Source organism: Rhinatrema bivittatum, chromosome 8 (genome assembly GCF_901001135.1).
Source record: "Rhinatrema bivittatum chromosome 8, aRhiBiv1.1, whole genome shotgun sequence".
In the NCBI taxonomy this organism is placed as follows: Eukaryota; Metazoa; Chordata; class Amphibia; order Gymnophiona; family Rhinatrematidae; genus Rhinatrema; species Rhinatrema bivittatum.
Genome location: NC_042622.1, coordinates 18,383,921 through 18,411,839, shown reverse-complemented (window position 1 = coordinate 18,411,839; position 27,919 = coordinate 18,383,921). Strand labels below are relative to the sequence as shown.

Here is a 27,919-nt window from a genome sequence, read left to right as displayed (position 1 = left end):
TCCAGGTGAGGCCTCACCAAGGACCTGTACAAGGGAATAATCACTTCCCTTTTCTTACTCGATATTCCTCTCTCTATGCAGCCCAGCATTCTTCTGGCTTTTGCTATCGCCTTGTCGCATTGTTTCGCAGACTTCATATCATTAGACACTATCACCCCAAGGTCTCTCTCCTGCTCCGTGCACATCAGCCCTTCTCCCCCCATCGAATACAGTTCATTCGGATTTCCACACCCCATATGCATGACTCTGCACTTCTTGGCATTGAATCTCAGCTGCCATATCTTCGACCACTCTTCCAGCTTCCTTAAATCCCTTCTCATTCTCTCCACTCCTTCCAGCGTGTCCACTCTGTTGCAGATCTTAGTGTCATCCGCAAAAAGACAAACCTTACCTTCTATCCCGTCCGCAATGTCGCTCACAAATATATTGAACAGGACCGGTCCCAACACCGATCCTTGTGGTACACCACTTAAAACCTCCCTCTCTTCAGAGAGAGCTCCATTTACCATCACACATTGTCTTCTGTCCGTCAACCAGTTTGCAATCCAGGTCACCACCTCGGCACTCACTCCTAAGCTTCTCATTTTATTCACCAGTCTCCTGTGCGGGACCGTATCAAAAGCTTTGCTGAAATCCAAGTAGATGACATCGAGCGCTCTTCCTCGATCCAATTCCTTGGTTACCCAGTCAAAAAAGTCAATCAGATTTGTCTGACAGGATCTTCCCCTGGTGAATCCATGCTGCCTCTGGTCCAGCAATTCTCCCGACTGTAGATAGTTCACTATTCTCTCTTTCAACAGTGACTCCATTACTTTTCCCACCACCGAAGTGAGGCTAACCGGTCTGTAGTTACCAGCCTCCTCTCTTCTCCTGCCTCCTCCTGCCTCCTAACCCCTAGAAAGCCCATGGAATCAGCAAAGCTGGGGAGCACCAGTGGTAACAGCTTTGGGATCAGGGACACAGATACCCACTGATCCCCCGCTCCCCCGCTATAAGTGCCGCAGGGTCAGAGATGGGGGGGGGAACACCGGCTACGGCAGCATGGATGCCTGATGCTGCCTCCTGCTCTCCCCTTTTGGGTCATCGGTTGATGTGCGGCGTGTATGGCTATCTCATGGTTGTGTGTGTGTGTGTGTGCACACGTTAAAACTGCACAAGGATGCGTACAAATGGACAGACAGATGCTTCCAAAATATGTGCTCTCACGCTAGTGAAATGCCTAAGAAGTAACAGTGGCAGGGAAGAAAATCAAATGAACTTTTGATCAATTGGTCTTAACAAAATTACCACAAGGTACACAGAAGAGAAAAAGACCGAGGATCAGGGAAGGGACAGATGGGAAACAGAAGATAATGAAACGGGAAAAAGCAATTCACATCAAAAAGTCTACAATATTTTGTACTCAAGGCTTACCAGAAAATGCTGTGAATAATTTAATGAAAGCAGAAACTCATCTTCTATGGCATTTTGTTCTGACATATTCAGCATTGCCAATTCCTTATTCTCATGCCCCAGGGGTAGCATAATTTATATGTAGACATATTTGCGTCCTTCATTAATGTTAAAGTTGAGAAAACAGCTGCTCTTGAAAGATTTGATTCCACATTACTGAAACCTGCAGTTGCAGGACACATAAAACCCCCGATTTTGTTGTTTTAAAGCAAGTAGCACTGCCCTTTTTAAGCTGCTTTGAATGCTCATTTCATCAAGAAAGTGATATATAAATTGTTTTAAATAAATAAACATTGAATTATATAACACCTATGCAAGTTCTTTAAGTGCATAGGTGTTTTGTTTTTTGTTTTTAGTAATCCTGTAGTTAATGAATAGACAATTCTCATTCAAGTGGATGATCTTGATAGGGGAATAATTCTTTTTTTTCCAAAGAGGCCCTCATGGGATAAATCTTCTGGTTGGCTTCCTCAGACCCAGGCTGCTTCTTGTCAGGTAGGTCCTAGGAAGCAGTGCGAGTCCCTGATTAGAGGAGGAGAGATCCAGACTGGCAAGTTTTCATCTGCATTCTGTCACACACAGTGATTTGCCCCATTCTACACACAATCTTCCTATTCCTTCACGCATGCATGTGTAGTTTAGTCATGATAACAACATTGGGGGTTGTTTTTTTTCTTTCCTTGGGAACTATCAGAGCCAAATCACAATAAAAAAAACCCAGTGTACATAATTTTGAAGTTGTGTAATAGAACAAAGGTCCTATATGTCAAAATTGTTACTCCATAAGGAATTGGAGAAATTACTTACTTGATGATTTTGTTTTCCTTAGTGTAGACAGATGGACTCAGGACCAATGGGTATAGTGTGCTCCTGATAGCAGTTGGAGACGCTGTCAGATTTCAACACTGACGTCAGCCTACATATACCCATGCAGGAAGCTTAGCTCTTCAGTATTCTCCTCGAAAAGCAATTGTGGATATATGTGTGCTATAATAACTTGATTAACTAGGACTGGTTCAACTGATTCCAAATTGGAGATCGCCAGTACACTCAACTGAATAACGCCGGCAACTATAGGTGTCTTGAACTAGGGGTAATACCTGGCTTACCTGTGCTTGTCACCCGAGGTTTCCGGATTCCGGGGCAGCAGTGGGTGGGATGCTGAGTCCATCTGTCTACACTAAGGAAAACGAAATTATCAGGTAAGTAATTTCTCTATTTCCTAGCGTGTAGCAGATGGACTTGGACCAATGGGATGTACAAAAGCTACTCCCAAACCGGGTGGGAGGCTGCCCGTGGCCCACTTAGTACTGCCCTTGCAAACATTGTATCCTCCCGGGCCTGGACATCCAGGCGGTAGAACCTGGAGATCTGTCAGGCAGCTACGTGGGGGACCACGTAGCCGCCCGACAGATCTCGGCAGGCGACAGCATCTTGGTTTCCGCCCAGGACACTGCCTGGGCCCTTGTAGAATGAGCCTTGACTTGTAGAGGTGGCGGTTTCCCTGCCTCTACGTAGGCCGCCTTGATTACTTCTTTGATCCAGCGGGCTTCCCCCTGTTTCTTTCTGCTGTGAAGGATGAATAGGTGGTCTGTCTTTCGCACAGATTCCGATCTCTCCAGGTATCGGACTAGGAGTCTGCCAACGTTTAGATGGCGAAGACGGTGTGAATCTTCTGAGTCCTCCTGTTCGTCTGGAGATGGCAGTTAGATGGTTTGGTTTAGATGAAACTGAGAAACCACTTTCGGTAGAAAGGAGGGGGCAGTGTGTAGCTGTATGGTTCCTGGTGTGAACCTGAGGAACGGTTCCAGACAGGATAGTGCTTGAAGTTAGGAGATGCGACAGGCTGAACATATTGCCACTAGGAATGCAGTCTTCAGGGTCAGAAACCGTAGTGACAGACCGCGTGTTGGTCTGAAGGAGGTTCCCGCTAGGAAGTCTAGTACTAGATTGAGATTCCATAGGGGCACCGGCCACTTTAATGGTGGTCGGATTTGTTTGACCCCTCTCAGGAAGCGGGAAACATCAGGATGGGTTGATAGACTGATGCCATCCACTTTGGCTCTGAAGCAGGCCAGCACGGCCATTTGAACCTTGAGGGAGTTGAGAGACAATCCCTTCTTCAAGCCGTCCTGCAGAAATTCCAGTTTCGTGGGAATTTTGACTGTCTGTGGGAGGATCTCGCGGTCCTCACACCAGGCTTCGAATACTCTCCATATTCATATGTAAGCTAGTGATGTGGAGAACTTGCGTGCTTGCAGCAAGCTGTCAATCATTGCCTTAGAGTATCCGATTTTCCTCAGGCGAGTCCTCTCAAGGACCAGACTGTAACAGAGAATCAAGTCGAATCTTCGTGGAGGATTGGTCCTTGCTGGAGAAGGTCCCTGTGCGGAGGAAGGCACAGAGGATTCTTCGCAAGAAGTCTTCGCATGACAGCGTACCATGGCCTTCTTGGCCAATCTGGGGCCACTAGAAGTACTAGTCCCATGTGGTGTTCTATCTTGCGGATGATCCCACCCAGTAGTGGCCATGGGGGGAAGGCGTACAACAGTTCTTCCTGTGGCCAGGTTTGGACGAGGGCGTCGATTCCCCGGGATTGCGGTTCTCGTCTGTGGTCCAGGTTGCCAGGAGATCCATGGCTGGGGTTCTCCAGTGGTTTACTATCAACTGGAAGGTTGTGGTCGACCCCTGGGTCTAGCTTCTCTCTGCTGAGGTAGTCCGCAGAGAAGTTGTCTTTTCCTGCGATGTGGGCGTCTATTTCCAGGGACACCTGTTGGCTTCTGGTTCCTCCCTGGCGGTTGATGTAGGCAACTGTTGTGGCATTGTCCGACATGACTGACCGACTCGCCCCGGAGTCTGTGGCTGAATTGTAGGCAGGCTAGTCTGACTGCTCGGGCTTCCAGTCTGTTTATGGAATTTGTTGCCAGAGGATGTAGTTAGTGCAGTTAGTGTAGCTGGGTTCAAAAAAGGTTTGGATGAGTTCTTGGAGGAGAAGTCCATTAACTGCTATTAATCAAGTTTACTTAGGGAATAGCCACTGCTATTAATTGCATCAATAGCATGGGATCTTCTTGGTGTTTGGGTAATTGCCAGGTTCTTGTGGCCTGGTTTGGCCTCTGTTGGACAGGATGCTGGACTTGATGGACCCTTGGTCTGACCCAGCATGGCAATTTCTTATCCCGGCTCTTCCTTGTCACATTGTCCCTGGGCTCCCCACCCTCACAGACTCACATCTGTGGTGAGCAAGATCCAGTTCGGTGGGGATAGTTTTATTCCCTTGCTCAGATGAGTCTTCTTGTAGCCACCATTGGAGCTGGGTCCGAACCTCTGCTGGTAGCTGGAGGTGAATGGAATTGTTCTGGGACGTATGGTTCCATCATGACAGTAGGGAACATTGTAGTGGGCGCATGTGGGCCCTTGCCCATGGAACGACTTCTAGGGCTGATGTCATGAGACCGAGGACTTGGAGGTAGTCCCATACCTTGGAGCGAGCATAGTTCAACAGTTTTCGCAGCTGACCCACCAGTTTCCTTCTCCTTGGAGGGGGAAGGATGACCTTGTCTTGCTTGGTGTCGATCCAAACTCTCAGGTACTCTAGTGATTGTGAGGGCTGCAGGCAGCTCTTGGTTGTGTTGACGACCCACCCGAGATTTGTTGAGATTTCTGAGGTCTAGGATGGGACGTAGGCCTCCGGTTTTCTTTGGAATGAGGAAATAACGGGAGTAGAATTATCCGCCCTGCTGAGTCCAGGGCACCGGTTCTACAGCCCTGGCTCTCAGAAGGGTGGATAATTCTACTTGTAGATGAATTATGTGATTTTCACTTAATGGAAGAGGTTTTGGAGGAGAATCTCTTGGAATTGAAACAAAATTGAGTTGGTAACCTCGAGATATGAGAGTACCCATTGGTCTGTTGTTATTTGTATCCAATGGTTGAAAAAGGAGGAAACTCGACCTCCTACTGGTAGCTCCGGTTGTGGGTTGTGGAGATGACTTTGGTCTCTGGTGAAGGCCTCAAAAGCCTGCAGCCCATCCCAGTCTGTGGTGGAGGTTGAGGCCTAGCAGCTCTAGGTTGCCTGGGCTGAGATCTTTGCTGCGGATGTGAAGATCTGCCTGTAGAAAGGCCTTCGAGATTCCTTCCTAGGAGGGCGGCGAGATGAAGTTGCAGCAGAGTCCTGTAGAACTGATGACAGTTGACGCAGGGTTTCTGTATGTTCTTTTAACTGGGCTATAGCATTCTGCACCTTAGAGCCAAAGAGGTTGTCCCCTATGCAAGGCAAATCAACCAATTTTTCTTGGACCTCAGGCCTGAGGTCCGAGGCCTTAAGCCATGCCCAGCGACGTGCACTTATGCCGGAGGCCGCTACTCTGGAAGCAGTTTCAAAATTGTCATAAGCGGCTTGGACTTCGTGCTTGCCAGCTTAAAGTCCTTTATGTATTATTGTTTGAGCTGCTTCTTGATACTGCTGTGGTAACGAATTTGAGAGATCTTGCATCTGTTTCCACAGATTTCTCTAGTATTGCGTCATATATTTATTTATTTAACACTTTTATATACCGACATTCATGAAAAAAGATCATATCGTATCGGTTCACAGGGAACAAAGTATTATAACATAACATAACACAACTAGAAGAAGCTTAAAAGTTACAATGAAACATGGGTATGTAACTAGGGAGGTGAAAAGAAAGGGGGATAGATAACTCATTAACTAATTACAACCAAGTAGAGTAGGTACTTGGTGGGTCAAGATCTGAACGAGACGAAGCTGTTGCTACTATGATGCAATCCTTGTATTTAGCATGGCCCCTTGATAGATTTTCCTGCCCAAGGAGTCCAGGAATCTGTGATCCTTGCCTGGAGGAGTGGAGGAATAAGGTCTTATTCGTTTAGACTTCTTTTGTGCAGACTTCACAACAACTGATTGATGTGGCAGTTGTGATTTCTGGTATCCAGGGACAGATTGTACCAAATAAGTGGTGTCCACTCTCTTATTTATGGATGGCACTGAGCATGGATGCTCCCAGAGTCTATGCTGTAAGTCTAGGAGAACTTCGTGGACAGGTATAGCCAAGACTTCTTTTGGAGGGTCCACGAATTGAAGGACTTCCAGCGTTTGCTGTCTTGTGTCCTCCTCTGATACCAAAGTGAATGGTATGGTGTCTGCCATATCCTTAACAAAATTTGTAAAGGATAAATCCTCCGGTGGAGATTTCTTTCTTTCTTCTGGAGGAGAAGGATCAGACATAAACCTTCAGAAGAAGTATCTGTATGTCTTTCTTCCCAGGAATCATACGGGTCATCTTGACATGGAGACGTGGGAGAAGACCTTGGCAGTCGAGAAAGCCCTGAAGGACCTGGCTGTGGATCATCTAATAGTATCCATCCAGGGACATCTTCTTGTGGCTTGGACGGAATTGATGGTAGAGCACCGACTATTGCATCGAATCTGTTTATCAAAAGCTGGAACAGTGCTAATTCCGGGTGTCCTGGAGCCCCAGGTAGCATCAGCATCGATGGAATTGGTTCCGGTATTGGGCCGGGCATCGGCATTGATGGCCGCCTCGGTATTGGTGCAGACCTCAGTGTAGGCTCCGGCATCGGCGGGAGCGCCGGCATCGATGATGGCACCAGCATCAGTGTCGGCGAAGGCATCTACGGTTGCTGGTCCTTTAATGCTTGGAGCACCGCTTGATGGATAAAATCTGTCAATTCCTCCGTGATAGCTGATGCATGCAGAGCAGCGACACGTGGTGGCGGTGGAGGTGTTGATGGTCCTTCCACAGGGCCCTGTGGAGGTTCGATGATCGGTGCATCGATGGGCGGTGAAGGCCTTGTCATCGAAGGCCTCGGTGTTTCTTGGAGTCGAGGCCTTTTTGCGGTCGATTTCTCTGGGGAGAGAAGCGCCTCCGGGATCAATGGGTGTCGGTGCTGAAAGCGATGCTTTGGTCGATGTTCCGCCGCTGACCTTGTCGATGCTACGGATGGAGTCAGCGATGAACGATCCCCTGAGCCTTCTGGACGACACTTTTTGAGTATTAAACGCTTCGAGACTCCGGCTGGAATCGATTGCGTAGACGTTGACAGGGAAGGCGAAAGTTGTAGATGGAATAAATGCTCCATCTTTTCTTGGCGGGTCTTTCTACCCTTCGCGGTCATTTCAGCACACTTGGGACAGGTTGTTACGTCGTGTGTTTGACCTAAGCAAAGAACACACTCGAGGTGCGGATCTGAAATGGACATTGTCCGATTACAGTTGGGGCATTTTTTAAATCCCGTGGCCATATTTTCGCTGACAGCCGTCGATGAAAATGAGAGAAAAAATGAGAGAAATTATTTTTACTCCAAAGAGTAAAAAAGAGACTAAATTTACTCACCAGCCGGTGGTAACATGAGAGACCCCAATGTGGGAGAGAATAAATGCTTTTTAAATCTGATTTTTAGTCAGACAAACTGTGAGAAAACTCATACAGGCTCCTGCTTCGCGATGCCAACAGCAGCGTGGAAAAACGAAGACTGAAGGGAGACCCCTGTGGCTGAGAATATCATGGCATGCTGGGCATGCTCAGTGGGCTCAGAGTGCCAGTCAAAAGTTTCTAGAAACTTTGACAGAAAGTTTTCCGCAATAGGGCTCCATCAATGATGTCACCCATATGTGAGGACTAGCATCCTGCTTGTCCTGGGATAAAAGATCAGTATCTGAATTGAAAAAAGCATGGGAAACGCAAAAAAATCTCTGAGGAAGTGCTATGGATTGTAAAGCATGGGATACACAAAGAATCTCTGAGGAAATGCTATGGATTGTAAAGCATGGGATGGGATACGCACAAAGAACCTCTGAGGAAATGCTATGGATTGTAAAGCATGGGATACGCACAAAGAACCTCTGAGGAAATGCTATGGATTGTAAAGCATGGGATACGCACAAAGAACCTCTGAGGAAATGCTATGGATTGTAAAGCATGGGATACACAAAGAATCTCTGAGGAAATGCTATGGATTGTAAAGCATGGGATGGGATACGCACAAAGAACCTCTGAGGAAATGCTATGGATTGTAAAGCATGGGATACGCACAAAGAACCTCTGAGGAAATGCTATGGATTGTAAAGCACGGGATACACACAAAGAACCTCTGAGGAAATGCTATGGATTGTAAAGCACGGGATACGCACAAAGAACCTCTGAGGAAGTGCTATGGATTGTAAAGCATGGGATACACACAAAGAACCTCTGAGGAAATGCTATGGATTGTAAAGCATGGGATACGCACAAAGAAGCTCTGAGGAAGTGCTAACTATAGACCAGGTTATGGCTGTTCAGCTTGGAGAAGAGACAGCTGAGGGGGGATATGATAGAGGTCTTTAAGATCATGAGAGGTCTTGAACGAGTAGATGTGAATCTGTTATTTACACTTTCGGATAATAGAAGGACTATGGGGCATTCCATGAAGTTAGTAAGTAGCACTTTTAAGAGTAATTGGAGAAAATTCTTTTTCACTCAACGCACAATTAAGCTCTGGAATTTGATGCCAGAGGTGTGATTAGTGCAGTCAGTGTAGCTGGGTTCAAAAAAGGTTTGGATAAGTTCTTGGAGAAGTCCATTAACTACTACTAATCAAGTTTACTTAGGGAATAGCCACTGCTAATAATTGCATCAGTAGCATGAGATCTTCTTGGTGTTTGGGTAATTGCCAGATCTTGTGGCCTGGTTTGACCTCTGTTGGAAACAGGATGCTGGGCTTGATGGACCCTTGGTCTGACCCAGCATGGCAATTTCTTATGTTCTTATGGATTGTAAAGCTGAGCAGTTTCGTGGATGAGTAGACAAGATGGGCCATATGCTCTTTTTCTGCCATCATGTTTCTCTGTTTCATTAGAATGTATATACAGGGTAGGCCTGGCACATGCAGGAGAACCATTCTCCATTCCTGGCTGATACCTCCCCTCCCCCATCCTTCTCTTTAGGCTGACTTGGGTCAGGGCAATATTCACATTCCTTGGTGAGAGGGACTCCCAGCCATCATGCAACAGTGCCACCTACTGGCAGGCTTGAAAATGCATTGGATTCAACCTCTGTGCTGAAGGTCTGTCATTTGTGTTGTCATCTTTTACGTTACTATAATAGCTGGAGTGAATTGAAGGGACAGAAAATAAAATGGCGTCCTCCTCCAGGATTTGGATATGACAGCTCTTGGCATCTTAACCCAATTAGAGAAGGTTTCCAAATGAACTAAAAGCCGAGATAGGCAAGAGGAAACTGCTGGGAGACAAAAATAAATTAGCATATGTTACAGAATTCTGTCGTCCCCCCCCCCAAAACAAAATGCAGGTCAGTGTTGCCCATACAATGTTAAAAGAACACATCTTTTACACAAGGTTTATATAAATTTCCCTCAAGGGACAAAAATGCAAAGGCAAACATTTACAAAAAAAAACTGTGAGAATTTTGCCCAAGGCTTTAATCCAGCCTTAAGATGCCAAAAATATGCACTGCTAAAAAATTAAAAACTGTAAGCTGTGGGTGTGGCTTAATTGCAGAAAACAGTGTACATGGTGTCTATAGTAACTCTACCTCACGTTCCATACGGCACCTGCACCAGAGAACTGGTCAGACGCTTCAGGCTGGAAATTCTTATATATGGGCTTACTCAGTCCTTTTGTAATTACTTTAGAAAAAACAAAAAATGGCACCCTATCCATAACACCCCCCTCCCCAAAAGTATGTATTCAACCATCTGCTAATTACAATTTTTACTAAGCTACTATTTTTTAGATTCTTTTAGCTTCTCCCTCTATAATTCCCCCAACTTTAATGTGAATTTTCAAAGAGATGAGCACATGCAAATTAGCATGTGCAAACAGCACATATTCGCGTAAGTGCAGTTTTATAGTCCTCAAACGTATACATGCAAGTAATGGAGGGTGAATAAATGTGGTCTTATAAGAAAGGAGCGGGCCAGGGACGTTCCGGGAGGGAGCCAACATTTACCCCTATAAGTTGCTATTTTATAACCTATCAAAGGGACGCGCATACGGCTGTCACCTGCGCACATATCACAGCCGCTAATTATCAGGCGTGAGAATAAAATTCTTTACAGGCAGATACTGACTGGGTGAGAAGTCAGGATAAACTGGGGGGGGGGGGGGGGGTAGTTCAGGCTGAAGAAGCAGAAAGGTCTTGATGACCTAGAGAAAGACCGGGCAAACTGGTGGACTAATTGGTAAAACTGGTCATTTCCTTCACGCGCGCATGTCATAAAATTTGATTTATACGCGTAAGAGCTGACAAGTGCTAAGGAAAACACACGGGTGAAATCTCCACATGTAAATGCTTAAAATCAGGAGCAAGAATACTCACGCATAGGAAATTTGTGCCACTTATCTGGATAAATATTTACTTCTCCGGGTACGTGGCAGCGAAGCTACCACTTAACCAGATAAGTCTCTAGAATCGTTACTTATCCAGCTAGGTATTTATCCGGCTATATTGAAAATACATGCCGCATATCTTTTAGAATCATGAACATGTTGTTGGGCAGATTTAAATGTATTTTATATACTATGCATGCACCATATAAAATACATGGGCATGCACAGTACATCCATAGGGGTGCACATATGCTTGTTTCGAAGTTATCTTCCCTCTGAAAGCAGTCATGTTCAAAACAATGCCACAATTGATCTCAGAAGAAATATGATCTGATTGGTTATGTAATGTGTGAGATAACCGTTACATCATCAAATTATCCCGCTAACTTTGCATATAAACGTAGAAAAATAGAAATGATGGCAGAAAAGGACCAATGGTCTATCCAGACTGCCCAGCAAGCTTATGCTAGTATCTGCTGCTCCATACAAGTCACCGTCTAATTCCCCGTTACCTCTTGCCACTGAAGCAGAGAGCAATGTTGGAGTTGAAACAAAAGTATCAGGCTTATTGGTTAAGGGTAGTAACCGCTGCATCAGTAAGTTACCCCCATGCTTATTTGTTTTCCCAGACTGTACAATTCAGAGTCTTCATTGGTTACTGTCTGAATCTAATTCCCCTTTTCCTCTCTTCCTCCTGCCATTGAAGCAGAGAGCAATGATGGAGTTGCGTCAACAGTATGAAGGCTTATTGGTTAAGGGTAGTAACTGCCACCCCAGCAAGTTACCCCTTTGCAGTCCAGCCAATGACTATATATGGATTGATTTTGTAATTTGCTTTAAAAAAAATGCATACTTTCCGCTCTGCCTTGTAAATCTATTTTAACATTTTAAGTTGATGCAATAATTTTCATTCCAAACAAAAAGTAAGAAAAATTTCTGGTCTCAAAATAGATAACTTTCTGGTGGGGAGGACAAGATTTATTTATTTATTTATTATTTTTAATTACTGACATTTGATCTCAGTTGAGATATCACACCGGTTTACATTCAGGTACTGTAGGTATTTCTCTATCCCCAGAGGGCTTACAATCTAAGTTTTTGTACCTGAGGCAATGGAGAGTAAAGTGACTTGCCCAAGGTCACAAGGAGTGACAGCAGGACTCGAACCTTGGTCTCCTGGTTCATAGTCCGTTGCTCTAACCGCTAGGCTATTCCGCGAGTTGAGGACGCTGCTTTTTGCTGTCTGCCTTAACGTTCTGTTTTTCTTCTATGGCTCCAAAAAAAAAAGGGAAGGTACAAGTTTTCCCGTCCAAACTCACTTACCTCCCGGGACAGCAAACTATAACATCTTTTGCGTCCCCTGCTTCAGCTTTGACGGTGGTCAGTTCTCCGTTGCTGGCTCTGAAGGAGGAGCGTCGACCCAGCCAGGAGAGGAGGTTTCTCTCAGCCTCCGGCCCCAAGAGTCCCTGCCGTCAGCCGGACGCGTCTCCTTGCCGCCAGTGCAGGAGGGGGCCGAAGAGGTACCGCAGCCCGTACCATCTTTGTAGGAGTTGGGAGCATCTTCTTCTATTTCTGCTGTAATTTCTTCAATGCGGGATGTCCTAATGGATGGTGTTTCTTCTCAAGTTGTTTCTTCTCCTGGATAGTTCCTTTCAGTTGGTGAGTTCTCCCAACTTTTCCATAAACCGGCAGAGGTAACTTTGGATTCCCTTTGGGACATGATGGCTAAATTTGGCCAGATTCTTTGTGCTTCGGCAGGTAAGATGGACTCTCTTGCTTTAAAAATAGAGCCCCAGATATCTAGGCTTGAATTACAAGTTCAGGAGCACACAGAACAACTTTTGTAGATTAAAACAATTTGGGGACTACTCAGGGGGTTCATACTGCTGTTTTGCAGGAACAAGGTGCAACGTCTCGTCGTATTGAAGCTTTGGAGAATTCTGCTAAAAAGCTTAATCTTTGTATACTCAGCTTCCCTAAGATTATGGGTGAATTACCCTGGATTACCTTCAAGAAATATTTAGTAGAAAATTTGCCCCTTGCCCTAGAGACGCATCCCTCTGAATAAGTTGGGGGTTTTTTTTCCCCATCCTCTCCTCAATCCTAACGCTACTTCTGGTCAAGGTGCTCCTGTAGTTCCTTCACTGAATTTAACGGGCTTTTGGAAACATCTTCCCCAGAAATTATTGAGAGGATACCTTATTAGTTTCCTTCTTTTTTGAAACTGATGTTAGTAAAGTAATGACTGCATATTTTCAGAACTTAAATCTAGATTTTCTGGGTCAAAAATTGAGACTTTTTCCTGACCTTTCACGACAGACACAGCCCTTAGGAATGATGCGTTGTCTTTAGGTGCCTCATTTGTTTTGCGTTCCCCTTGCAAATGCTTTGTAAAATATTGTTCAGAGAATTTTCTTTTTTTTTTCTCTCCTGAATAATTGAAATCTTTTATTGAGGCTGGTAAAATGTTATCGTCTTCCCCTGTTCCCTCAGGGCCTCCATGATCTCTTGTTGTTAGTATTGCAGAATTCACGCGGTAGTGTATTTGCCTTACATTTCATATACCTTTTTGTTTTCCTCCTCCTCCCTTTTTTCCTTTGTTTCTTATTTTCAGGGGTAGTACCCATATTGCATAATTTTATACATTTTATGTATATTAAAAAAAAACCAAAAAACTTTTTGCATTCAGTAAATTTAGTAGCTCAAAGTACCAACTTTTTGCAAGCCAAATAAAGGTTTGGTGTGCACTTTAAACTTGCTCAGTGAAGAGAACAATTTGAAATTAGGTTTCTCTGAGTCAAAACCTGTTTTATCACTCGGCTTTTAAATGAAATCTTGTGTTTGGCAGACTGAAATACTACACTGTGCAAACATGCAGATCTTGAAAAAATCACCAGGGCTATAACGGCCCAAAGATGGTTAAACTGTGCAACATGTCCAACCCAGACACTGTGGCATCTGCACTAAGCATTTTCCCCACAGCCATAAAATGAGAGAAATCGTTTTGTACAGAGGCTTTATGCCTGATCAAGATATATCAAGAACACAATAGATGGTTCTGCCAGTTATTGCCCTTAGTACACATGAACACCATATTCTATTTGGGGCACCCCTACCGGGTCTGGCCACCCGATGTCATTATCCCTGTCCTTAGAGCACACTTGGTAAGAAGCCATCCATACCCTTCAGTCCCTCCCACCAGGCGGCTCTGGATTGTATGTGTGAAGAAATATTAGCTTATTTTGCAGGATCTGACCTTCAGATATACATAAAAACAAACAATTCTGGAGTTTCAAAGGGAATCTTGGTACATGTTATTCTGTATGTTTGCACAATTTAAGCTTCTTTGCCTTTTATTATTCAGATTTAGTAATTACTTCCTGATTTAGAGTATTAAAGTTTGGTCAGCTACTTCAAAGGACAGTTAGCACAATAGGCTTAAGTTCTTCTTCCAGGAATTTGGAGTGATGGATTTATTTATATTCAACTATTTTGTCTATTTTGGTCTTTTATTTGCAGGATACATTCTTCTCTTGCAAAATACTTGTAAGACAAAAGACTAAGCAAGTCTTCCCTAAAAGATCACTTGGATGAGAAAGAGGAAAACAAAATTAAAGTTCACCCAAATTACATTTATAACTGTCAGTCAAGTTAGTACTCTGGAATAGAAGTAATAATGATTTTGCAAGATTCGCACCTTTCTCTACACATCACTCCAGGTAATTCAAAACAGATGGCCTTGATGGACTATCCTCTTCTTTCCAAAAAACAAATCGGAAGCCGATCCAGCGAGCTGTGTAGCAGTGACGACAAAGAGAATCGGATAAAAGCAAGCCCTTTATTAAAACACCCGACTCTGGCCGAGTTTCGCTCCTTTGCACAGAGCTGCCTCAGGGGCAATTCATTCAAGAAAAGTTTTCTTGATTAGTTGAAAGACTGCTCGTTGTTTTGGATTGAATACACATCGAATTCATTTAATTTCATTGCTGACATCGCATAGCACAGCTATGTGGAAAAGTGAAAGTCCAATTGTTTTGGAGTGAAATCATCCTCGCTGACAATCAATACGATATATTCCACATTGACCATTTCAAGTCCTGCTTGAATGAATTGCCCCTGAGGCAGCTCTGTGCAAAGGAGCGAAACTCGGCCAGAGTCGGGCGTTTTAATAAAGGGCTTGCTTTTATCCGATTCTCTCTATCCTCTTCTTTCTACACACCTAATTAAAGTAAGGTTATTGACCACTTTGTGTTTTTTATCCTAAGATTATTTACGAAGAAGGAGGGTGCGAGGAAATATCACTGAAATCCAATATAGTCAAATTTATTCCATTTGAAAGGTTGTGCTCCAGTAATCTTCCATATAAATAATCCAACTTTGGTTGCTGTATTAACTCGTGTTAACAGTTATCCAAAGCACTATCGTACAGATGGTGGGAATATTTAGATTAGGTCCCCTGACACGGCGACGTTTCGCTGGACAGCTTCTTCAGGAAGGACATAGCAGAAACATAAGAAGAAACACTATGTCTGGACACTGATAGCATGAAGATTATAAACATAATATAGCAATCTAAGTAGCAATATCAATAGCACCTGTATAACATAGAATAACCACATGGTAAGATAATATAATAAAGTAAATAAAGGTCCTGCACTCGAAGCAGAGTCAGAAGCACTAGCAAGTACACCTTAGTACTGCACTTTTAGTGGCATCTGGAAGGGCAAGAACTCACAACTGATAGTTAAAAGCTGCCAGAAAATGGCATGAGGAGGTCTGTTTGTGATGTAGTAAAATTCTATCCAAATCACACACCCCCCGGCAATTTTATTAATCACAAAGAATCTTAAATCAGAGATCTCGAGGTGTGCCGATAACCAGTGCAATGGTTATTGGCACACCAGGGGCAATGTCACTACAGTGCTTCTAAATATCTATTCAGAGTGTGTGTCGTCTTCTTCCCACATATAAACATGGACACATAATCATATAAAGTCAGAAGGGTAGTTATTTCCAAGAGATGGGTGAGTGAAAAATAAAAGAGATAGGGAGAGTTCACGGGCACAGCAATGGTCAATAGGTCTAGGGTCCCGTGGAATCCAATGGAGGGATATGGACTGAAAGTATGTCCGAGGTCACCACATGTCACGCAGGTTCCGGCCCCTGTGAAATACAAAGCAGGGGAATTCTGAAAAGATCTCCAAGGGGGCCAGATACGTTTACAAATAATCCCCATCTTATGCAAAAATAGAAGAATACAGGGTACTCTGTTAGAGGTATCCTTTTTTTGTTGTTTTATTTATTTTTTTTGTTTTATTTATTTAGTTATTGATCTGTTACTATGTTTCTAGGTTACACAATGTTCCTTGTAAAGGCTTTGCCTATATATATCCTTGTTTTAAGTTATCTGTAAACCGGCACGATGTGCAAACGGTTGCCGGTATATAAAATTAAATAAATAAATAAATAAATAAATAAATTGTACAAAAAGCAGGGCCCTATAGAGGCAGACAGTGTTGGGCGCCACTGTTGCCCCATCAATTTGTAGGGGGAAAAAAACGGTGTTCAAACAAGTGACAGCAATTCAAAAATGTTATTGGCAGTTCAAATAGATTTATGCTTGAAAAAGCACGCCGTGAAATTATTTGCTATTGCAGAGCAGAGAAAGCAGGCATTTTAACACTGATTTCACGCACTATGCAGCCCAGTCCTGGGAGCCATCGACCACTGAAGCAAGAGGCTCCTGGCTGTATCAGATGGTGGAAATGGGCCAGCTTTAAGGACCTCACAGAGCGCAGAGCAGGAAGAGACTACAGTTAGGAAAACCAGGGCTTGTGCAATCAAAACCGTAGGGATAATGCTAAAAATGAAGTAAAAAATGTTCAACATAAATATATTAGTGGGATGGAATTAAAAGCAATTTTACAAAAGTTAAACAAAAACAAACTTTTCTGGCCAGGAGTGGGAGATAGTACATTATTTTGCCTTCCTTCGGATATTTTCAGCAAATATTTACACACCCTTTACACTTAAAAAGCCATTACCTGATTAAATGGGGACTAGCATGCAAATTCCTGCTTTTTATCTGCAAACCCCCCCAACCTATGAGAGCCGGCTATTATTTTATGGGTCAGATGGAGACTCCCCAAGCAGAGAAGCGTTCCAGGTCACCGGAGGAACATTAGGGAAATATAGAGGTGCAGGGCAGAACTCCCCCTCTCTGCTTTTATTCTTCTTTTCAGCTGAACTGCAGCTGTCATTCTGATCTCTACAAGCCCAAGTCTGAGAAGATTAAAAAAGATTAATTGCTGAATCACTTTCATACCCAGAGTCACTGTTTTACCCAAACTGGATCTTAAATGCGCTCAACAATTATAATCCCTCAGAATGATGTCTAAAACCACGACTGAGATGGGTGATCTGAAGATGGTTTCTATGCATAGGCCCTGCCTGATGGTATCTGAAGATGCAGTACAGATTAAAATGCTCTAATACTTTCAGCATTTGGATTTGGGGTTAAACCACACAAAACCTGACAATTAAGTCAGAATGAAAGTTGTGGCCAGGAGCAAGGTAAAGTAGTCTTCAGGGTTTTAAAGAAGTGTCTGCTCTGTCCAGTTTGTCTCCACATTGTATAAGCATGAAAGGGTGCAGTGAATAATCACCATTGCCCCATTCTCTATCATACTGTACAGAAAGATGGCTGGAGTTGCACAAGCTGATGTCTTATTTTTACAGATACTTCACAAACTACACCTGGAAAAACGAATTAAATCCACTCTTATTTGTTGTTCTTATTTTGTAGAAAAATAATTCTTGAAAATTAAATGGATTTGTTAATGTTATGATTTGCTCCCCCAGAAGGGAGGAGTTAGCAATCTGTTATGGTTTGCTCCCCCAGAGGGGAGGAGTTAGCAATCTGTTAGGGTTTGCTTCCTCAGAGAGGAGGAGTAGCAACCTGTACCGTTCTGATGTCTGATGGGCGGAGACATTAGATGAGAGCTAGCACTCTGTTATGCTCAGCTCCTGAAGTGGGAGGAGCGAGCACACTGTAGTAAATAGGTGAATCCTTGGGCAGATGGCAGCGCCCCCAGGAGGATATCCTGAGAGGGACCACCGGCTAGGCTGGAGTATGGAGACAGACACACATTAGTTCTTTTATTAGACAGGTTAGTATAACCACCAGAGGTGGCAGTGGTGAGCTGGTATGCCCGGCAGGGCTGAAGTCCCTCAGATACTAGAACTGCAATCCCAGGTTTGCTGAGCTGTAGGGAGACTATAGATAGTGAGTAGACAGGGTATGCTGTATACATATCCAGTAGTAGAAGACAATCTCACTTAGAATCTTAAAGAGGCTCAGTAGCTGGAATGGATTAGGCCCTCGAGGAGCGAGTACCTGGTTCCAAGGAAAGCTCTGAGAGAGCGATGGTAACTCACAAATGTCTGTATCTGCGATAGCTTCCAGGCAGTAGAGAATCTTCAGAGTGTTCAGGAACATAGGCCTCGAGGAGCGAGTACCGGTTCCTATCTGTAATCTGAAATAGAGAAAAAAGAGCGAGGCCCCCGAGGAGTGGGTACCCCTGGTAAGTCCGAGGAGGCAGAGTAGCCTGGACGAATCCTTGCTAACTCGAATAGTAAGCGCAAGTGAAGACCTTTTATGTTGGAAGCGGATGACGTCAATACAGGGGGACGCCCCTGAGGTTCGCACCCTTGCTGGTACATACTTCGGAGCGCGCATGCCCTACGTCATCAGGAACATGGCAGATCCACAGCGTCGAGCCAGTCCGGGGACGCCGGGGAGAAGCGGCATGGAGACGCCGTGGCAGCAAGCCATCCATCAGACCCGGAGGAGTCACCATAAAGGAAGAGAGGGTGGAGCGAAGAGCAGGCCCAAACGCAACAGTTAACAATGTATGCGCTATTTATTTCTATAGTGCTACTCGAATCCCTGCTCTGTACAGTTTACAGTCTAATCAAGACAAACATACAGGCCAAGAGAGACTTTAGGAATTCCATTTATTAAGACAATGGTTAAAAATGAATGAGGCTAATATGTGGGACTATCAGGGGTTCAGATTTAAAAGCAGCCTTAAAAAGTGGAGTTTTTAGATGAGATATAAATAAGGCAAGAGAGGGAGCGTGATGCATCAGCTCAGGAAGTCTATTCCAAGCTTGTGGTGGAAAGCAAGGAGTTGGGAATAAGGGCACGGATAGGAGTGACTTATCCGAGGAGTGGAGTGCACGAGGAGGGGTCAGAGAGAGATAAGAGAGGAGAGGTAGTGAGGAGCTGCAGAGTGACGGCATTTGAAGGTGAGAAAGAGAAGCTTGAACTGTATGCAGGAGCAGATAGGGAGCCAATGCAGTTACTTCAGAAGAGGGGTTATGGGGGCGCAGCAACTTTGGCAAAAGATAAGTCATGCAGCTGAATTTAGGACTGATTGCAGTGGAGAGAGATGGATCACCAGGAGATCTGTGAGGAGCAGGATGTAATAGTGTAAGCGGGGGAGAGGAGAGAGTGGATAAGGGTCTGGTATGGATTTAGTGACTGTGGGGAAAGATAAGTCACGCAGCTGAATTTAGGACAGATTGCAGTGGAGAGAGATGGCTCGCCGGGAGACCTGTGAGGAGCAGGTTGCAATATTCTGAGCGGGAGGAGATGAGAGAGTGGATCAGGGATCTGGTATGGGTGTAGTTACTTTGAGGAAAGATAAGTCAAGCAGCTGAATTTAGGGCAGATTGCAGGGAGAGAGATGGCTCGCCGAGAGACCTGTGAGGAGCAGATTGCAATAGTCTAAGCGGGAGGAGATGAGAGAGTGGATAAGGGTCTGGTACTGTGTTCAGAAAGGATGGGATGGATTTTGGTGATGTCATAGAGAAAGAAACGGCACGTTTTAGCAGTGTTTTGTATATGTGTAAAGAAGGAGAGAGAAGAGACTGCAAGGTAATGAGCTGACTGGGAGGATTATAGCGTTATTCACAGAAACAGAGAAAGGATTTAAAGAGGAAGTGAGCTTGGTGGTGGGTGGAGGGAAGATAAGGAGCTCTGTCTTGGTCATGTTGAGTTTAAGGTGACGTTGGGACATAGAGGCAGCAATTTCAGACATGTAGGTTGAGATCTTGGACTGGGTAACTGATTCAATTTCTGGTATAGAGAAGTAAATCTGGGAATCATTAGCAAAACGCCACGAGAGAAAATCAGAGCACCAAGGGAATTAATATACAGAGAGGAGAGAAGAGGGGCCAGGACCGAACCCTGAGGCACACCAGTTGATAGTGGGATGGCAGTAGAGGAGGATGTACCAGAGGAAACACTGAAAGTGTAATGGGAAAGGTAAGAAGAGAACCAAGACAGGACAGGACAGAGTCTCGAAATCCAAGTGAGGACAGAGTATCAAGGAGTAGGTGGTGATCAACAGTGTCAAAGGTCAAGGAGGATAAGGATAGTTTTAGCCATAAACAGGTCACTGGGGCTTTGGCAAGGACTGTTTCTGTGGAATGCAGAGGGCGAAAACTCAAGAATGGCAAGAAGAAAATAAAGAAGTCTTTATTAAAGTGCATTAAAAGCATACATTAATGCATATTTACATACATTAGTGTGCTCTTAATAGATATTGTTTTTTCCACAGCTGATAATGTGTGCATGTTACTGATGGTGTGACACATTAATGTTGCTGGCCATGATAATACAAGGCGACCCACCCTCCTGAGGCCCTAGCACCTCTCCCCAGGCCCCCTCTATCCCGCCTACCCAATCCTATTTGCTCCTGCTTTACTTTTGAAATGGCGCTGCCTGATTCGAGGTTCCCTTTTACTGCACACCCAGATGACCCAGACAGAAATGAAGCTAGGTCCGAACGTCATCAAGAGCTAACTTGTAGACCACTCTTACGCCATATACAACCATTTCCCTCAAAGAAGAAAATAAACTTTAAAAGACGAAGAAAGATCTTATAAGATAAAAATAACTAAATCTGGTCAGAGGGCAGCTTTACCACCGCCTAACAGAGAGTTCACTTTGCGAGTCATTTTCAAAAGCTTTTATGCGAATAACAGGATTTAAAAAAAATTGCCTGCATAGAAGTACGCGCGGAAGCAATTTTGTGCATCCTTCAAAGCAGCAACTCAGGGGCAGAATCGAGGCGGGGAAATAATTTACACCCATACTTTCGATTTTCAGAGGTATGCATGCAAATGTTCATATAAACATTTAAACCTGCTTTCTAGCAAGAGTAAATGTGAGCATCTATGGCCCTCTAGGTGTGCACAGTCCTGCTGATTTTCAAAGCAGACTTATGCTTATCCTTGGTTTACCACAAGCATCTATACGTCCATTACAATTAATACAAAATGCTGCTGCCCGCATGTTATATAATACACCTCGGTCGGAACACATCACCCCTGTTTTACAACACTTGCACTGGTTACCAATTACATACCGCATCACTTACAAAATTCTGACTACAATACATAACCTACTCTATAATACTAACTCCATCTGGTTATGTTCCTTACTACGAATTTACAGACCTACTAGCCAGCTCCGTTCACTTGATAAATGTATCCTTGAAGTACCTACCATAAAAACTGTCAGTCTAGCACTAACCCGTAAACGAGCATTCTCTGTTGCCGGTCCAATACTTTGGAACGCATTGCCTGAACACATTCGTCTGACTGCTAGCCGTATAGAATTCAAGAAACTGTTAAAAACCTATCTTTTCACTCAAGCATACAACATATACTAAGTCCACTACATTATAAGTCTCTGGTATTTTATGCTTATTTTATGATTTTAATGAATTTGTACTTAATTTTATTTTTGATTTGTTTGAATGCAATGTTAGTGTAATATTACTTGTGTATGTTCTAATATGTAAACCGCCTAGACGGATAGTTCCCTACCCATTGTGCGGTATATAAGAATTGTAAATAAATAAATAAATAAATGCTGTCAGTCCACTTTGAAAATTAGGTCTGAAGTTCATGTGAGCTTTAGGCCCTTGTAGGCTGTTATAAAATTATTCTCTTTCTCTCCAAATATATATATATTCTAAGTCAGAAGAAGTACATTCAACCACCATGAATGTAACAACTGTAACAAGATACTTTAAACATCATTTATAAAGAAATGTGCATACGAGATAATCTCTTAATATGTTGAGTCTCAGTTGTGCGATAATTAAGGGAAAAGGCGTAACAGTGCAGCTGGTGAGAGCCCAGCATTCCCAGCTCTACTTCCACATTATCTTGCAGCTCCACCACATGCACTGAATCTTACGTTTATTTTCATTGAATTTTATTCAGAAGTACAAATTTTGGCAGCGAGAGAAAGCGGAATGTAGCACTGTGCCTGCGGTACTGCATTCCTCATGAGGCAGGGAAGTGGCTTTAGTGGACTTAGCAGAGCGCGGTTAAATACGCAGATTTGTTTTGACTAAAAGTATGTTTCCAAGATTCCTACTGGCAGCTTTTAATACACCTGGCTCATAATTTGAGGACATGTTTCCCAATGCTGTCTCTTCAGAATAAACAGACCACTGAAGGGAGATAAATACCGCTAACATGTTGCGTGGTTGCTGCCAACATTTTCTCCTCGATGAATTTCTAGCCAAGCAGAGACATAGAGCCAGAACATACAATTGAAAAATATGTAGGCCAGCACCATAAGCCGCCCCCCCCCCCCAAAAACAAATGCCACATATGAATCCCACATCATTGCTCTAATGCCAACCTGCCTAAATGAATTTGATTTTGGATTGCATGGGCTGGGCAGTGGATTAGATGATGATTAAGGGAGGGTGAGTTGCATTATTGGTACAAAGGGAATTGAGGAATACGTTACAAGTAACATATATCAGAGCAGCCAGCGAAGCTGGGCCTGGCAGACAGTCTCGCCACAAAGTGATTGCTCATGTTCTGTAGGGGAAGTAAATATATTAGGTTTGTAACCGCAGCGCACAGTAAAAGCCGCGTCTGGGCAACATGTATATTGGCTCATGATGCTCATATTTATAGCCTTTTAGTGGCACTCGGTTCATAGGTTGTGGGCTTAAAACCAGAAAGATCCTCCAGGATGCGTTTAGAAGTCAGTGCAGTATTAGAATGTCGTTACGAGGAACGCTGCTTTCATCCACATGAGGTCTGCATCAAGGGTCAGGACGGGAGCAGCTTTTCCACAGAAACGCAGCATTTAGGGAAGTGTGGATGGCAGTTCCCTGGAGACAGACTCTCTCTTATCTGCCGCTCAGCAACTGTCGCTCAGAATCTCCTCCAAAACTGCAAACAGTGGGGATTTGCTTCCAGGTCAGGCCAGATCGCCTGACTGGAACTTTCTTGATCTTTCACCCCTCTTCCCTATTGCGGCAGGAGTAGAAGGTAAGGGGGCCGCTTCTGGATCGTGAAGCAGTAATAATTTGGGCTACAGGCAGCATTGGTAACTGGAGTTTTGCTGAGGGAGGGGCACGATCACCAATCCATTGGTGCTGGGTCCTCGCTCTACTCCCACTTCATCCACAGTAGCCTCACTCCCACTCCCCTTCAGACAGGGCCGTCAATTTCGGGCTGGACATTCGGTTGGGATCCATAGCGTGAAGCAGGGCTATTAGCTCTCGCAACCTGGTGAGTGCTTCAGGTGTCTAAAATTTAATCTGGCTTATCAGCGTGAACAAATTATGTCTGCACGTCTCGCACTGTAGGCACCCATAGCGGTGGGCAGGGTCAGGAGGCTAGCAAACCCCACACTCAGGGTGCGTAACCAAGAGATCATCCTTGATAGCCAGCCATACTTATTCTACTAAATAGCAAACCATTTCATGAACTGTGAGAAACACCAGTGCCAAACAGCTCAGTCTCACTTTGCTGCTGCTCACCAGGTCGGTCTCGCTCATGCACGAGCAGTTTTCTCACACTTCTAAAAGGCTGTGTCAGCTGTGGCATGCTCCCAAAGCCCTTCTTTATTGAGTTTAAGCATGCTCCTTTTCACTATACTGAAAAATGGAGGAAAAAGCAAACTCTGCAATCCTGGAAAACATGGAGACTTCATCATTTTAGGCAAGGCCTTGGTTCCTGATAGCAGTGAGAGCCCATATTTTTGTATAACCCCCGATTCCTCTGTCTTCCCTAGAAGGCAAGGGGAAGTTGAACTTACAAGCCTACTGGTGATGCTTTCAGTAACCGGGTTGCTAGTGAACAATTAGCACACACTGCATGGTGCTGTTGTGCAAAGAAGGACTGTAGTGCAAACAAACATCTTCAATTGAAATGACTTACATGACATATTTTGCCAGAGACAAATCCAAAAACTTCTTTTGTTATCCACTGTTCACCTAGGGATTTGTTCACCCTGCTGATCCCCTCCAAGGAATAAAAGGTGCCACAACCAGTGCCAACAGGGCCATTTGGCCTGATTATCATTTATCTGCCATATCTCTGGGCTGCTGCTGGGACTCTCCGCACCTCCAAGCAGACTCTCAAACGGATGCTGTCTTTGGGAGCACTTCCCTTAGGAATTTTCTCTAAACTGACTCCTTTTACAAGATCGCAATTCTGGGCTGCATAACCCTTTTAAAATCCCCCCCTAATGCGTTACAAATAATGTAGAATGTCGCAGCTTGGATTTTGACAGGTAAACGGCAGATTTGATCATTGGTTTACAGCATCTTCACCTAATGCGTTACAAATAAAGCAGAATGTCGTAGCTTGGAGTTTGACAGGTAAATGGCAGATTTGATCACTGGTTTACAACATCTTCACCTAATGCGTTACAAATAAAGCAGAACGTCACAGCTTGGGTTTTGATAGCTGAACATCAGATTTGATCATTGGTTTACAGCATCTTCACCTAATGCGTTACAAATAATGCAGAACGTCGCAGCTTGGATTTTGATAGCTGAACATCAGATTTGATCATTGGTTTACAGCATCTTCACCTAATGCGTTACAAATAAAGCAGAACGTCACAGCTTGGGTTTTGATAGCTGAACATCAGATTTGATCATTGGTTTACAGCATCTTCACCTAATGCGTTACAAATAAAGCAGAACGTCACAGCTTGGGTTTTGATAGCTGAACATCAGATTTGATCATTGGTTTACAGCATCTTCACCTAATGCGTTACAAATAAAGCAGAACGTCACAGCTTGGGTTTTGATAGCTGAACATCAGATTTGATCATTGGTTTACAGCATCTTCACCTAATGCGTTACAAATAATGCAGAACGTCGCAGCTTGGATTTTGACAGGTAAACGGCAGATTTGATCACTGGTTTACAGCATTTTCACCTAATGCGTTACAAATAATGCAGAACGTCACAGCTTGGGTTTTGATAGCTGAACATCAGATTTGATCACTGGTTTACAGCATCTTCACCTAATGCGTTACAAATAAAGCAGAACGTCACAGCTTGGGTTTTGATAGCTGAACATCAGATTTGATCATTGGTTTACAGCATCTTCACCTAATGCGTTACAAATAATGCAGAATGTCGCAGCTTGGATTTTGACAGGTAAACGGCAGATTTGATCACTGGTTTACAGCATTTTCACCTAATGCGTTACAAATAATGCAGAATGTCGCAGCTTGGATTTTGATAGCTGAATAGCAGATTTGATCATGTTTCGCCAATTTAGCTCTCTTTACATTGGTTACCAATCCTGTGGTGCATTAAATTTAAGATTTTTTTCTTTAATACACAGAGCTCTTAATGATAGAAGTGCATATAGTATTGTTTCTACTTCAAAGATCTTTATGCCATCAAGTTCATTAGAATCCCTTGGCAAGAAACTCTCGGAGATACCATCTTTCTGAACTCTGCATTTTGATGAAACCAGGGAAAGGACATTTACTGTCTGATGAGCTAAGGGCACAGGCATGCACTACAACTTTTAGAACAGAGCTAAAACTAGCATCTTCTCAAGCATTTGGAAGAGATTGAATATTGCTTTCTCACATGATATTATGCCAGCCAGGTACTGCACTACTGAAAGCAAACCACTGATTTGTGATTGAACTATGTTGAGTGAATATGGGTAGCATTAATTATGCTTAGCTTGCACATGCTAGTCTAGTTGATAAGTTACTTTTTTTTTTTTTTGTCAGGTTGTTTGTTTTTGTCATTGTCATTTTATGAATGTTTTACTTGAATGTTGAGTTATCACCCAACTGGAATGGATGGTAGAGTGGGAAATGAATATTTTAAATAAATCATCAATGGTTTAATTTTATCATCAGAGCAAAAGGTGTTGTAAACCATTTAATCTTTATAATTTCATAATGTTAAAGGCCTGATCCAGATAATCTGATTGGTCACATCAGGGTTTATGCATATTCAAAGCAAATACTACTTGAGATCTTTATGTGGACCAAACCTAACATATATTTACTATAAAATATTAATACTTAGATTGTACTTCTACTACTACTGTAACCACGTAGCATTAAGAATATTACATACCATTAAAGGAGTAACTTCCCAAAACGGATTCACCATCAGCGCTTGATAGTAAGTCTCACAGGAATCGTTCGCCCATGTGAAGTGCCAAGACAGCCAGACCCTGACTGTTTCCCAAAATGACAGATTTTCTGAGTAACAAGTCTTGGGGAAACCCTGGGTAAACAAACAGAAAAACAAATACATTTGTAGCATATTGTGTTCATCTGACAAAAGGAGGATAGCTCTCAAAAGCCAGCTACAAATTTATGAATAAGATGGCAAACCCTAAACCCCGTCTGTTCACGTTGAAGAAAAACAAATAAAGGTTAACAGACACAGCAGGCAGACGACTTGATCCACCAACAGATTTTGAAAATGAAATAATAAATCCACGGACAGGCACCAAGTGCAGATTGTTTTGAACACAATCCCATGACTGCCATGCACAAACGATGCTAGTGACTCTATGGCATTCAGCGCATGGGAATTTAAATGCTTTCATCCCGCGGCAGCTGATGACATCCATTTCAGTGGTACATTCATTTCTAAACTAAAACTGATTGACTTTTGGTTTGGTTTTAGATTAGTTTTTGTTTCAGTCTGTACTAATTCCTGTACAATCCTTATTTAATTTGCCTTCAGTATGCTCAAGGTTGAACCCAGTTTTATCCCTACCTGGTTGACAGTTCATATTCCAGCGTAAAACTGGTTTTTAAACTCAGCGGAGGGGAAAGAAGGTAGACTTCTCGCCTGTACAGTTAGCTGCCTCAGATGGAAGTGAGTATCAAGCCCATTACTATTTAGTTACAATTATTTATAAACCGTGTTCCAGTTCAAAGATCACCCAAAGCATCCACATTCCTAGAAGATGCTCTGTGTTTAGGCAGACCCGGACTGGGAAACCTGTGGGCAGTTCCATCCTAAGTGCCACATTAGTCGGCTGAACAGAACTTCTCCTATGGTGGACAGTAAAACGATCTCTTGTACGCAACATCTTGGTATCCGTGGCGCAGCGCTACAACCTCAAATCAGATTGAAATGATTGTATTGTGTTTCCAGGAAAGGAACGGGGTAACCGGCACAGAAAAGCAGGTACGACCCAAAATACCTTGCTGGGCAGACTGGATGGGCCATTTCAGTCTTTTTCTGCCATCATATACCATGCTACAATGGACCAGGATCTGGCTCTGCTGACCTGCCTAAGCTTGGCATCTTGATAAAAAGCAGTCCAACGTACAGTAGCATTTACCGGCCTTGGTGCATCTTCTGAATATACCGTTTGTTTTTTTGTGTGTGAACAGTAAAACAAACTAAGCACACAGCATTGAGCTGGACTGCATTTTTGTCCTATACATTCATTCTACAGAAATGCTGACATAGTGCCACTCAAAACAAGGTGCGTCGGTCCACTCAAAACAAGGTGCGTCGGTGTACGAGATAAACTCGGTGGGGTCAATATTCACTCGCTATCTGGCGCTTCAAGTTAACCGGATATATTTTTCTGGCTAACTTGGCTGAGATATTCAGTGGTGCAGCCAAACCGCAGGATACACTCTGCTCTCTTCCAGTTGGCCGGATAAGATTATTTGGCTAACTTTAAGACAGCCAATAAGCAATCCTAGGCTTATCCAGCTAACTAAGCCAGATAAGGCTGAATATTGGCACTTAT

General features: G+C 43.6%; 1 protein-coding gene across 3 annotated transcripts in view; it reads right to left on the bottom strand.

The window, feature by feature from the left end:
* LOC115097309 (chloride channel CLIC-like protein 1) overlaps positions 1-27,919 on the bottom strand; it is a 174,346-nt gene that overhangs the window by 42,951 nt on the left and 103,476 nt on the right. For 2 of the 3 annotated variants that reach the window (XM_029613016.1, XM_029613018.1), the window contains exon 3: positions 26,272-26,424. In XM_029613016.1, the coding sequence (XP_029468876.1) occupies positions 26,272-26,424 (153 nt within the window). Of the gene's footprint in view, positions 1-15,172; positions 15,986-26,271; positions 26,425-27,919 lie in introns of those variants that run through there. The other variant, XM_029613017.1, reaches the window with a different exon arrangement.